Below are 11,647 nucleotides of genomic sequence, written 5' to 3'. Positions count from 1 at the left end.
TTTTTTTTTTTTTTTTGAAATAACTGCTGGAGGGTAATAGGCTTCTGACTAGATAGCTTGATGTATGATGACTATATATATATATGGCGCACAACTAGTAGTTGTAATGTTCCACGTGGTAATTTGTAAGAGAAGATAGGGAGATGATTGAGTGGTCATCTTTTTAATTTAACGATGTTGTAAGATCAGCTCTCAGAGTCTGAGCATACCAAAAAAAAAAAGATTTGTAACAGTAAACAGTGGTCAATTTCTTTTATTTTTTTTTTGGTATAGGGCAAGGAAACAGAAACAGAAAACAAGACTAACTATTGTTTCAATGAGAGGAACAATGCTAGCCGGAATATTTGAACCAGTCCACTTGTGTTGGACGTTGTGAGTGAGTGCATAAGTTGTCAGAGAATGAGCAGCTTTGTTAGCCTGTTTTGGGACGAAACTGTAAGCACCACTACTATTCCTTTTAAGTTCTTCACAACAATCTGGCTGTCTCCTTCTACAATTATGTTATTCAAGTTCAATGCCTCACCTGAACAACCTTGTTTCAATCTCCAAATTGTTGGGAAAATTGGCACCCAGAGCGCAGCGGAATCACAGGATCACAAAGGGAAATTGGTGATTTGAACTAAATATGAGAGAAATAATAAGTAAGACAGAAGATAATAAAGCGCACACACAACCACAACACAAGATATACGTGGTTCGCCTTTACAGGCTACATCCACGGCCAACACCACCAGAAAAACTTCCATTAAATCAAAGACCATTACATGCTCTTTCCACAACCCAAGACAAGCCAAAGAGTTAACAAGACATATCGGAGACACCATCGAAGAAACCATAGAAACCAATTCTCTAACCATTCATCAAACCAGCCTCATGTCTTCTCTTCTACACTTCCTTCACAGCTGCTGGAACAGAGGAGAAACATGGAAACACTAGAAACTAGGTTTAGGGCAAAACCCTAAACACTAAAACACCAAAATCCTCTCTCTATAAGTTTTTCTCTCACACTGATATTGACCTTCACGGTAGCACACGATCCTCCCTAACAAAGAGACCAAAATCCTAAGCACGAGGATTTACCACTCTTCTAGATTGGATTATCTTCTAGCCTACAATTCTAGAGAAACAAACTTAGCCCTTAAAAAACTTTGATTTGGAAACAAGTTTCCCTAACTTGGCCCCTAAATTCCTAAACTTTAGGAATAAGTTTACTTAAGGTAGAAGTTTACCAAAAAAAAATTCCACCCATGACCACGTCTAAAAACCAACACAAACTCTATGCTTCAAAAGAAAGAAAAAAAAAGGCTTCAAATGACTTCACGGAAGGATATCAAAAATCAAACATGGAAAGGGAGCTTGAAAAGTTATGTGAGAAAATTGAGGCAGGCAATGATCAACTAAGTAGGGACCAAAGAATGATTAGACTTCTTTGGTAACCTAATGGAAGTTGAATGATTTTGCTTTGGTAACCTTGTAAGCTTTTGCTAATTAGGGTGCTTCATTTTACTGTTGGCTGTAGCTACTTTTTTTTTATTATTATTACTATTGTAATTTCACCTTTCTTCGAAAAATGTAGCTTGGTAGTGTAGCATAGATAAGGGTAACAGGGATAGGTTTAAGTTTCGTCAGAAACTTAATTAAATCTGATTCAAGGATCAAGATTTAAGAGATAAAAGTTTATAATCAAATCAAATATTGATAATAATAATATTGATAATAAGATGTGTAATAAGATGTGTCTTCTAAACAAGAATCTCAGCCTTTATATAGACTTACATGAACTGATTAAAGGAAAGAGTTTGACGTAAACTAGAAAAGGAAATACTTGCAAAGAAAACTAACTTAAACTGACGTAAGGGATCAACAGTCATAGTTGATCCAAAAGCATGAGGTCAACTGTTACAGTTGATACAGAAGAAAAGGATCAACAATCATTGTTGATACATAGAAAGATGTACTACATCAGTCCCCCTTTCTTGAAAGAAACTCGCCCTCGAGTTAGCTAATAAGAAAAACTTTATTTTCTACATATATTGCTCTAAACTTCGAGTTGTCATCAAAGAATACGAGTTCTTTTCCTCCATGAAAAATGTAGATATCACGTTTACCGACTTACCACGATCAAACACAAAACTTGTAGTTCTAGAGATCATAAATCGAAGCATACAAGAAATGTGTCTCAAAGTAGCATAAGAGCTGTGTTTAAGTTTTCCTCGATCGAACACAAAGATACCAACCATACACTAGTACAAAAATGGCCTTTCGTCACGGTAATATGCCGTGTCCAAAGATCTATAGTCACGGTATTTCATTTTTGAAAAACCGTGACCAAAGCCTGCGAGGCCAAAAGATATACCATTTGGTCACGGAGATTTCCGTGGCTAATGTGTGCATTACACAGTGACCTCAACCTTATTAGTCACGGCTTTTTATCATACATCGAGACTAATTTAGCCATTTGTCTCGAAATTCTGTAATACACCGTGACTAAATTTGTTCGTTGGACACGGATTCCCATATTTTACCGGACCAATTTAGATGGTAAGGTGGGATCCCTTATATTCACTATGTCAATATCGTTGCTCATTAATTACAGGGTACTACTTGGAGGGATAAGGTTTTGGAGGGACAAATGGCCAGATAGAGGGAGACTTCAAGATTTATTCCCGGTCATTTTCAAGGCTGTCAAGGCGAAGGATGCATCAATAGCTGATATGATTGTGAATAATAGTTGGAATTTTGAATTCAGGAGGTCGTTGAACGCAAATAAGAAGTTACAATGGGACTTGCTCAGACGTGATTGTTACCCAATACCGGTGTTAGTGGAAGCGAAGGATGAAGTGGATATTATGGAGAATTTTAGTGCTAAGAAGTGCTACGAGGTTTTGACAGGAACCTATCCTCCTTGCAACTTTGATTCTCACTTGTGGAAGCACAATATTCCAAATAAGGTAAGCTTTATTCTCTGGGCAAGTTTTCATGATTCAATCTCTACTAGAGACATGTTAGTTCATCGTGGTATGAGCATTCAAAGTGACTTGTGTGTCTTGTGTAACGACGAGAAAGAAACATTTGATCACATGTTTCTACATTGTACGTATTCATTTGCGATATGGGATTATTTTATCAAGGCATTCAAGATATCTTGGTCGATGCCAAGAAATTTGTTTCAATTCTTTGAAGCTTGGTTTACTAATATTCTTCAAGGAATGGGAAAGAAGGTGTGGAAGATTATTCACTATGCCATTTGTTGGACCTTATGGAAGGAACGAAATGGGAGAGTTTTTGGTGGCCGCCAGAAGAGTGTTGCGGAAAATATTGATCTTGTTAAACAACGTGTAGTTTTGTGGTCTTGTGATACCGATTCCTTTAGATTTGTTCCCCCTAGTCTCATCTGGAGCAATGGGGAAGTTCTCATGAGTGAGTGATTACTACTTGTAATTGTATTCTCTTTTTCTCTGTTTAATATAACATTTTCTTCGAAAAAAAAAACTCTCACCTCACACAAATTCAAATACAAATACACACTAATCTATCCCCAAATACTTAAGATTTTACTAATTATATTAACCACTAAACCTCATTAGTGCGGGCTAGATTAGGAATCAAAAAAATAGTTAGACAAGAGGTGACCCAGATTTGATATTTCGATCCAGTTTTTGTCATGTGGCTATATTCTCCAATTAGTTTTGATATCCCCAATCGCGCGTTCTTTTCTTTTTATCTCTTTTGAAGCATGAGATCTATTTAAACTATCATGAAACAATTACACGAGTGTAAATCATGTATTAGAGTCATTTAATACCATATCGATGTTGAGAATTTTTCCGATTGACTGACGTATGTTACACGATTCGCCAGACCATGTTGCATGTCTTCCTTCCATATAGTTTTGCATTGTGAAATTTGGTAAACTCTCTATTTGATTTCCACAGTCATTCCTGCTATATACCATGAAAATAAAATTAGCCTTTGTGGAAAGAAAAAACCGTCCACACACTCAGGCTATCATGTATTATGTAATGGCCAGCTAGTGATCCACCATGTGTAAATTTTATGAGAAATGATACATGTAATAGGAGTTTTTCATAGTGACTTCTATTGTGTGAGGAGTCTGTAGAATCCAACTTACCCATTTGTAATCTTCTTCTTCACGACAGGGTCTTTTCACACGATTTTTTCCGCATTTTTATGGGCGGAAGTTTGAAAAAAGTTTTGATAGCATTTTGAGAGCAAGTGTTATATGATGGAATCGAAACTATTTAAGTATGATAAAATTCATAGTTTTTTCAACGGAAAATTGGTCATTTATCCAAATATTTTTAAAACATGGTTCAAATGGACGAGTAAAAATTAGTATGGGTGAAACGGACACCAAAAAAATAGCAAGGATGAAACTGGATTCATCCTGATGTAAATTAAAAATAAGAAAAAGTATTTGAAAATGGGTAGGATGAAACTGTTTACATCCCGGCTATTTTTATATTTTTGTCCATTTAAATAGTATCAAAATCTAAATGTTATTTTCACCCACGAATTGTTTATTTTGGTCTTTTTAACCAATTTTGTGTTTTCTCAAGCCGTGTTCCATGGTTTCGTGGGGTGTTTTGTGGAATCCAAGAAAACGTTAATCAGATTAGCGTAAAATGTTACTTACAATAGCGTACTAGATGACGAAAAGCGCAAATCAGAATAGCGCCAAAATCTAATCTTAATAGCGTAAAAGCTACTCATATTAGCGCTTTCTTTATCCGTAGATTAAAACAAATCTAATGGTTGAGGGAAAAACGCTAGTCATATTTTTATCCGCAGATTAAAGCAAATTTAATGGCTGGGAACTGGCGTTATTCTTATTAGCGTAAAACGCTGATTTGCTTGTCGGTTCTACGATTCCACCATTAACCTTGACTTTTTATGAATTATTGTAAATGTTGAAATAGTGGGGAAGATATAAAACTTGGTCAAGTCTAATTAAAAAGACCACCTACTTGAGGGTGGAGTTGTTTTTTCAACGAGTTTGGGATGGAAGAGTCAAAGATGTAATACAACAAGCTAGGTTTACCGAGCATTCCTCCCGCCTAGAATCCCGCAACTAACATAACATGGACCCACTCATGATCTCAATGCAGAGAAGGCTAGCGTGAGCCATCCGATTCCCTAGCGGGATTTTATGCGGTAAGTGCAGCATCAAATCAAAAATACTTACTTGCTAGATGACATATATTCACCTTGGTCCCCCCCGTCCGTATACTTTTTCCACAAAAATCAAACTCTACAGTAATTTAATTAAGAAATACATAACTAAATCGAGAAAGAAAGGTGGTAGGTTCTTCTCTTCTGTCTTTGTCTTCTGTAAAAAGAAAAACAGACAGATCCCATCCACAACATTAATGGTCTCTCCAACACCGACTTTCCTCCCACCATCCTCATCCTCAATCCCCAATTGGATCTCAGTCCTGTCCTCCTGATTAATCCAATCCAACAGATCCATTAGCTATTCGGGTCAAATAGCCATTCAACTGCCACTGGAACAAGGAATTTACGCGGTGGTGGTATACTGTTCAAGATCTAATCTAACAGACAAACAATGGATATCGCAATACCAGTAATCAACAACACTACGACTTCTCTCAAAGGTCATCATCTCAAAGACAACAACAACAAACACGACCGTCGTCTCCCATGTTTCCGACGAACCACCAACAAGATCCACTTCCTAAAACCACTACTAATCTTCATCGTCGCAGCCGCATTCCTACTATCAATCCTAATCACTGCCGCATTCGGAATCGGAAGCTTAATCATCCACAACACCAAATCAACACCGTCGGTATTAACACTGGACGAGACAATGGAGATGCTGAATCTCGTCTGCAACGTCACTCATTACCCCAGCTCATGTAAACATTCGTTATACCAAGAAATCGTCGGTCCGGCGGTGGACAATCCGGCGAGGCATTACGCTGATGGTTTATTCAAGCTGTCGTTGACGGTTGCCACCAGAGAGTTGCAGAACATGTCTTCGTCGATTCCGGCGGTGGCGGTGAATCTGAAGGTGAACCGGAGAGGCGAGAGGGTGAAAGTCGAAGCTGCGTTGAGGGATTGTCGTGGCTTGATTGAGGATGCGATTGATAAGATTGAGACATCCATAGTTTCGATCGACGAGAAGGAGGAGGAGTATAAAAGAGATGAGAAGGGGTTGTTTATGGTGTCGGAGTCGAAGAAGATGGTGAGTGATATACGTGGATGGGTGAGTGCTGCGCTGACGAATACGGATACTTGTTTGGATGGATTGGAGGATGTGCTGGATAATGATGAGAATTCTAAGATTTTGCCGGAAGATTTCAAGGTTGGGATGATGAATTCCAAAGAGTATGTGACGAATTGTCTTGGGATTGTTTCGAATTTTGATACGGTTCATAAGCACATCAGCCGGAATCACCGTCTTTATCGGAGGAGAGTGCCGGTATAGCTTGACTTTCTTTGACTCGAATTTTGGTATAGTTTTTGACTTTTTCATTCATTCATTTGTTTTTTTTTTTTTGGGTGGTCATAGTCTTAGTCTTCTTCTTGTAATTGCTTCCATTCATTCACGTTATCTAGTAGGCAATTGTCTCCGCCGGTTATAATATTATTTATCCACAATCTAAAGTCGAAACTTGTATACATCACATGATCAAGAGAAAAATATATTTGCCGGAAGATTAATACTTTGCCTGAGCAGCAATTCTTGCCGAGTTGCCATAAGAGCTCAGAAGATATGCGACATTGATCAAAAATATAAATGCTGTTTACTGAATGTGCAATTTTAGAGAAACTTTTATGAAACAAGACTCCTATTAAACAAACACCATGCTCACTGGTTACAACCTGCTATTGGACAACCCCATTAGCTTGCAGCTTACTAGCCAAAACAAACAATACTACTTCCAAATGTCCTAGAGCCAAGAGAAGAAGAAGAGGACCCAAGGATCTCGACTTCAAACATACAAGTTTTGCACAAGTAACAACATTATGAGAATAAAACTCTCAAGGACAAAAACTCCATCAACATACACCAGGATTGTAGTTCGTTTGCACCAACAGTTGAATGGTTTGAGATGCAGCAGATAACAGAACACTATGTATAGAACCCACTCACACAGCTCACAGAAGAGAGAAACCAGAAACACCATATACAAAGACCAGCCGGCAGTGTAAGCAAGGACCAAAGAGAATTCATTGAGAATGGGAGAAGCATTAGACATAGTGAAAAGCAGATCACTGGAACGAACAAACCCATCTATGGGAGAAACGAAACACAAGACAGATTGAAAGAAATAGTGTATCAACCAAAAAATCCACAACTGAGAATATGCAACGGTAACGTGGAACTTGTGGTAATGGGTGGTTCCCATTATAACTCCACTAAGGGAGAAGCATGTGCCTCTGCTATGTAACACTAACACCTTCAAAACATCAACTGAGATGTCCATTCAACTTGCTTATAATATAGATTAAGCTCTCTTTCTTACGAAATACTGTCATTGAGATTTGAAAATCCACTGTTCTGAAACTTGATAGTAGATTTTAAAAATAAGCATACAAAGGAACTTAACTGACAAAAAAAAAAAGAGAAATGGAGGCTTGAATCCTATTTCATTCTAGATCAATGATTTGACAAATGCACATTTGTACTAAAAATGTTGATATTTCCCTTACAATTCCCAAATGATCCAACTTGTATCCCATATATGAGGGTGTGTTCTTATTTCACCTTCCATTTAAAAGCTATCAATTTATTTAACCGCTTAACTTTGTAGTGTTTCTGACTAAAAAAAGTTACCTCTGTGTACAAAATGTAATGCCAGACCATAATCGTTCCTCTGGAGCTGCACCAGCTTCATCCTTGATGACTTTTGCCCCCACTTCAGTTGCAACTATCAGAGCTGTCAATCCATCTGGTCCACCGTTTGGATTAGCACCTGCCTGCAGAGATGGCAAAAGATCTAACAAATACATAAATATTCAAAGATCCAGAGTTTAAATCCTCTTTGCGGCCGAGCACAGTGATAAATTCATGGCATATAAACGAACTAGCATTGGTATATACACTCATGTCAAGTCCATATTGCCTCCCGAAACAAGTAAAGAAGAAACATAATGCAAAATAAAAGAAAACCCACCATGATCATGAATTTAAGACATCAAATTTTTTCTATGTAAAGAACTTGAAAAAAGAAATTACCAAAGACGGTGATTATAAGATTTACGGCAGCTAGATTCTTAGCCACGTTACCCGTCATACATCCAGTATAATAGAAAGCAACATAAGGAGTAGTACGATTTCCTTGGTCAACATGGTCTTTGAGATGTCCACCTATGACTACCCACTCTGCAACAGAACCTTTACATTAAAATTGACAAAAGTGCACATAAAATGAGCATACTGTATGCACTGATGATGGGCTTGATTAATAACGAAAGGTAAAAACTATACAGCCTAACTGGCAACCAAGTCTGTCAAGTATAAAACACGATCAGGAAACAGCAAAAAAACCTCGAGATTGCTAGGAAAAGAACTGGGGCGAACCTACAGCATAAAAGAGACTCCACATTAGTCAATTTCCATGACTTCCAGTTCAACAACAGCTCCAACCTACTTGTACCTCTTATGCCTCTTATGTCGGATAATGCTGCAGACGTTCTCGAACTGCTTCATCTTTTGGTTGATAGCATCTATGTCACAGGGTTCATTGCTATCCAGCCATTCAATGGCATTGTTGATTGCATCCTCAACCTTCTTCTTTTTGTCTGATGTTAGCTCCTCCCCTATATCATTTATCATGCCCTTCATGTCAGATGTGTAATTCAAGAAGGCGTTCCTTGAATCCCTCTTCATCCTGTATTCTAAATCTTCTGCCTTGTATTTTTCTGCCTCTCCGACCAGCCTTTCAATCTCAGTCTTCGACAACCTCCCTTTGTTGTTCTCAATTCTAACCATAGCTTTGCTCCCTGATGTCTTTTCTTCAGCCGACACAGTCAATATACCGTCTGCATCAATATTAAAGCATTCAGTGAACCTAGAAACACCACGAGGTGCTGCAGGAATTCCACTCAACACGAACTGACCCAAAAAGTTATTGTCGCTGGTTCTAGCTCTCTCACCCTCGTACACCTTAGTAATCACTTTAGTTTGGTTGTCATGTAAGGTAGAGTACGTTTTTTCCTTCTTGGTGGGAATGGGGGTATTCCTTGGGATAATAATATCCATAGCAAAATCATCAACCTCAACACCAAGAGAAAGAGGGGTTACATCAACCACCACTAAATCCAGCACCTTCTCATTTGCTTCGCCACTCAAAATAGCAGCTTGAACCGCGGCACCATAAGCCACGGCCTCGTCAGGGTTGATGCTTTTGCAGAGTTCCTTGCCATTAAAGAAATCCTGCAGTAGAGACTGAACCTTAGGAATTCTAGTGGACCCACCAACGAGGACAACATCATGAACGTCGCTCTTGTCCATCTTAGCATCCGCCAAACCTTTCTCAACAGGTTCCATACAACTCCTAAACAAATCCTTGTTCAAATCTTCAAATTTAGCACGAGTGATGGACTCCCAAAAATCGACTCCATCATACAAAGCATCAATTTCAATGGTTTCATGGAAATTAGATGATAGGCCCCTCTTTGCCCTCTCACATGGCGTTCTCAACCTCCTAAGAGCCCTTGGGTTTCCACTAATATCCTTCTTCAGCTTCCTCTTAAACTCTTGAACAAAATGATTTACCATCCTATTATCGAAATCCTCTCCTCCAAGATGAGTATCCCCAGCTGTTGCCTTAACTTCGAAGCTACCCTCTTTAATGATGAGTATCGACACATCAAAAGTACCACCACCAAGATCAAAGATAAGAACATTCTCAGCAGCACCAACATCGGTTGTTGCTCTCTTATCAAGACCGTAAGCAATTGCAGCAGCTGTTGGTTCACTGATAATTCGCATTACCTTAAGGCCAGCGATGGTGCCAGCATCTCTAGTCGCATGACGCTGAGAATCACTGAAGTAAGCAGGGACTGTAATAACAGCATGCATAACACTAGTACCAAGATAAGCTTCGGCAATTTCTCGCATCTTAATGAGAACCATGGATGAGATTTCTTCAGCTGAAAACTGCATCTCCTTACCCTTGTAATTGAGTTGTATCATGGGCCTCTCGTCCACTCCAGCAATGACTTTGAAGGGCCATAGTTTAATATCCCTCTGAACAAACCCATCGCTCATCTTCCTACCAATTAAACGTTTCGCATCTACAGAAACAGATTCAGTATACGATATCGAGATGTCTTCTTTATGCTCATGTATCAAAGAACTTTAGACATCAAACTTTACGTAGAGAAGAAATTGAAAAAAGAAAATTAAGATTACCGAAGACTGTGTTGCTAGGATTGACAGCAGCTTGATCCTTAGCAGCCTCACCAACCATACGCTCAGTATCATTAAAAGAAACATAAGAAGGAGTAGTTCTATTTCCTTGACCATTAGCAATGATCTCAACTCGATTATTTTTCCATACACCAACACATGAATATGTTGTCCCTAGATCTATTCCTACTGCTAAGCCCCCTATTTGCTTTTTAGTACCTGAGGAAGACGCCAAGGATATTGATGTCGAGTAGCAGTTTTCGAGAGCCAGGGAGAGGGTCGAAATGGGGAATGAGTTGTTGAGTCTCGATCTGAAAAATAACCAAAAGTTTTGAGTATAAAAAGACAGAGAAACCATATTTGTAAAAACTCATCAATAATTCCATCTAAGTTTAAAAATGATTGAAACCCAGACGAAAGAAAATGATGGAGAAGCAGCAAGAATAAACATTCAGTCCAGTACAAGTTCACTATAACAATAAAACAAACAGATGATGAACACCATAAAACCATAACTTCATATATACTCCAATTGAGTCCCAAATTGCCGAAATCCTTTGAGAAGCAAAAAATTTATTTCATTCTAAACAAAACCCATACTAAAACAAGAACAAAAAAGGAAAAAGATGAAATTGCTAATAGTCCACTACATGTTCACTATAACAATAAAACAAACAGATGATGAACACCATAAAGCCATAACTTCAAATATACTCCAATTGAGTCCCAAATTGCCGAAAACCTTTGAGAAGCAAACAATTTTTTTCAATCTAAACAAAACCCATCACAAAAAATCAAAATATGGAATTGATAACAGTAACAGGGATTGTTTCTTAAAACCCTAGGAAAAAAAAAATCAACTAGACACAGAAAATGAGAATGAGAAAAAGAGAAGGATAGTAGGAAATACCAGTGTTTAACTTCAATCCATGGCTTCTCCATCCTTGCTCTTCATCCTCAAAAACAATTCTTACGTTTTCGTTTTTCTCTGTGAAGTGAACTCAGACAGAGTGAAATGGAAGAAGAAAAATGAAATCCCAGTTTTAAAAACTCGAGGACATTATAGTCATTATGGTGAGTTAGTGGTCCATGAGTCAGCTGTGTAAAGGGTCTGACAGCTGACTTGGATTGAGTTATGAGTCAGATCCAGAATCTGAGTCAGCGAAAAAACAAGCAGACCGTAAGAGTTTATTTCATGGGACAAGTATGAGATGTTGGTTTGATCCATTTTTCTTTTTTTTT

The 11,647-nt window shown here is 38.2% G+C and overlaps 3 protein-coding genes across 8 annotated transcripts; 2 read left to right on the top strand and 1 right to left on the bottom strand.

The window, feature by feature from the left end:
• The first annotated feature begins 2,567 nt into the window (after window positions 1-2,567).
• LOC113327852 lies at window positions 2,568-3,428 on the top strand. Its single transcript, XM_026574974.1, has one exon. The coding sequence runs from the start codon at window positions 2,568-2,570 to the stop codon at window positions 3,426-3,428; it is 861 nt and encodes a 286-aa protein (XP_026430759.1).
• A 1,904-nt stretch (window positions 3,429-5,332) lies between these two features.
• On the top strand, window positions 5,333-6,702 carry LOC113327791 (pectinesterase 1-like). The gene is made up of 2 exons (XM_026574922.1): window positions 5,333-5,535; window positions 5,567-6,702. The coding sequence occupies exon 2, from the start codon at window positions 5,588-5,590 to the stop codon at window positions 6,470-6,472; it is 885 nt and encodes a 294-aa protein (XP_026430707.1). The 5' UTR covers window positions 5,333-5,535; window positions 5,567-5,587; the 3' UTR covers window positions 6,473-6,702.
• A 154-nt stretch (window positions 6,703-6,856) lies between these two features.
• LOC113328289 (heat shock cognate 70 kDa protein-like) lies at window positions 6,857-11,419 on the bottom strand. Of its 6 annotated transcripts, none has more exons than XR_003349343.1 (4): window positions 11,316-11,419; window positions 10,409-10,716; window positions 8,573-10,290; window positions 6,857-7,968 (listed from the first exon to the last, which is right to left on the bottom strand). XR_003349343.1 is itself a non-coding variant. In XM_026575407.1 (4 exons), exons 2-4 carry the CDS (start codon window positions 10,464-10,466, stop codon window positions 8,503-8,505), a joined length of 1,770 nt encoding a protein of 589 aa, XP_026431192.1. In that variant the 5' UTR covers window positions 10,467-10,716; window positions 11,316-11,419; the 3' UTR covers window positions 8,151-8,502. The 6 variants fall into 6 exon arrangements, 2 of the variants coding, with proteins under 2 accessions (XP_026431192.1, XP_026431193.1); XR_003349345.1 differs by having other exon boundaries at window positions 8,577-10,290; XR_003349341.1 differs by lacking the exon at window positions 6,857-7,968 and adding an exon at window positions 8,151-8,374.
• Window positions 11,420-11,647: the final 228 nt, after the last annotated feature.

The sequence above is a fragment of the Papaver somniferum genome, unplaced genomic scaffold, assembly GCF_003573695.1.
Source record: "Papaver somniferum cultivar HN1 unplaced genomic scaffold, ASM357369v1 unplaced-scaffold_107, whole genome shotgun sequence".
Taxonomy (NCBI): domain Eukaryota; kingdom Viridiplantae; phylum Streptophyta; class Magnoliopsida; order Ranunculales; family Papaveraceae; genus Papaver; species Papaver somniferum.
The sequence above is the reverse complement of the archived record's forward strand: the minus strand, read 5'-3'. Positions and strand labels throughout refer to the sequence as shown.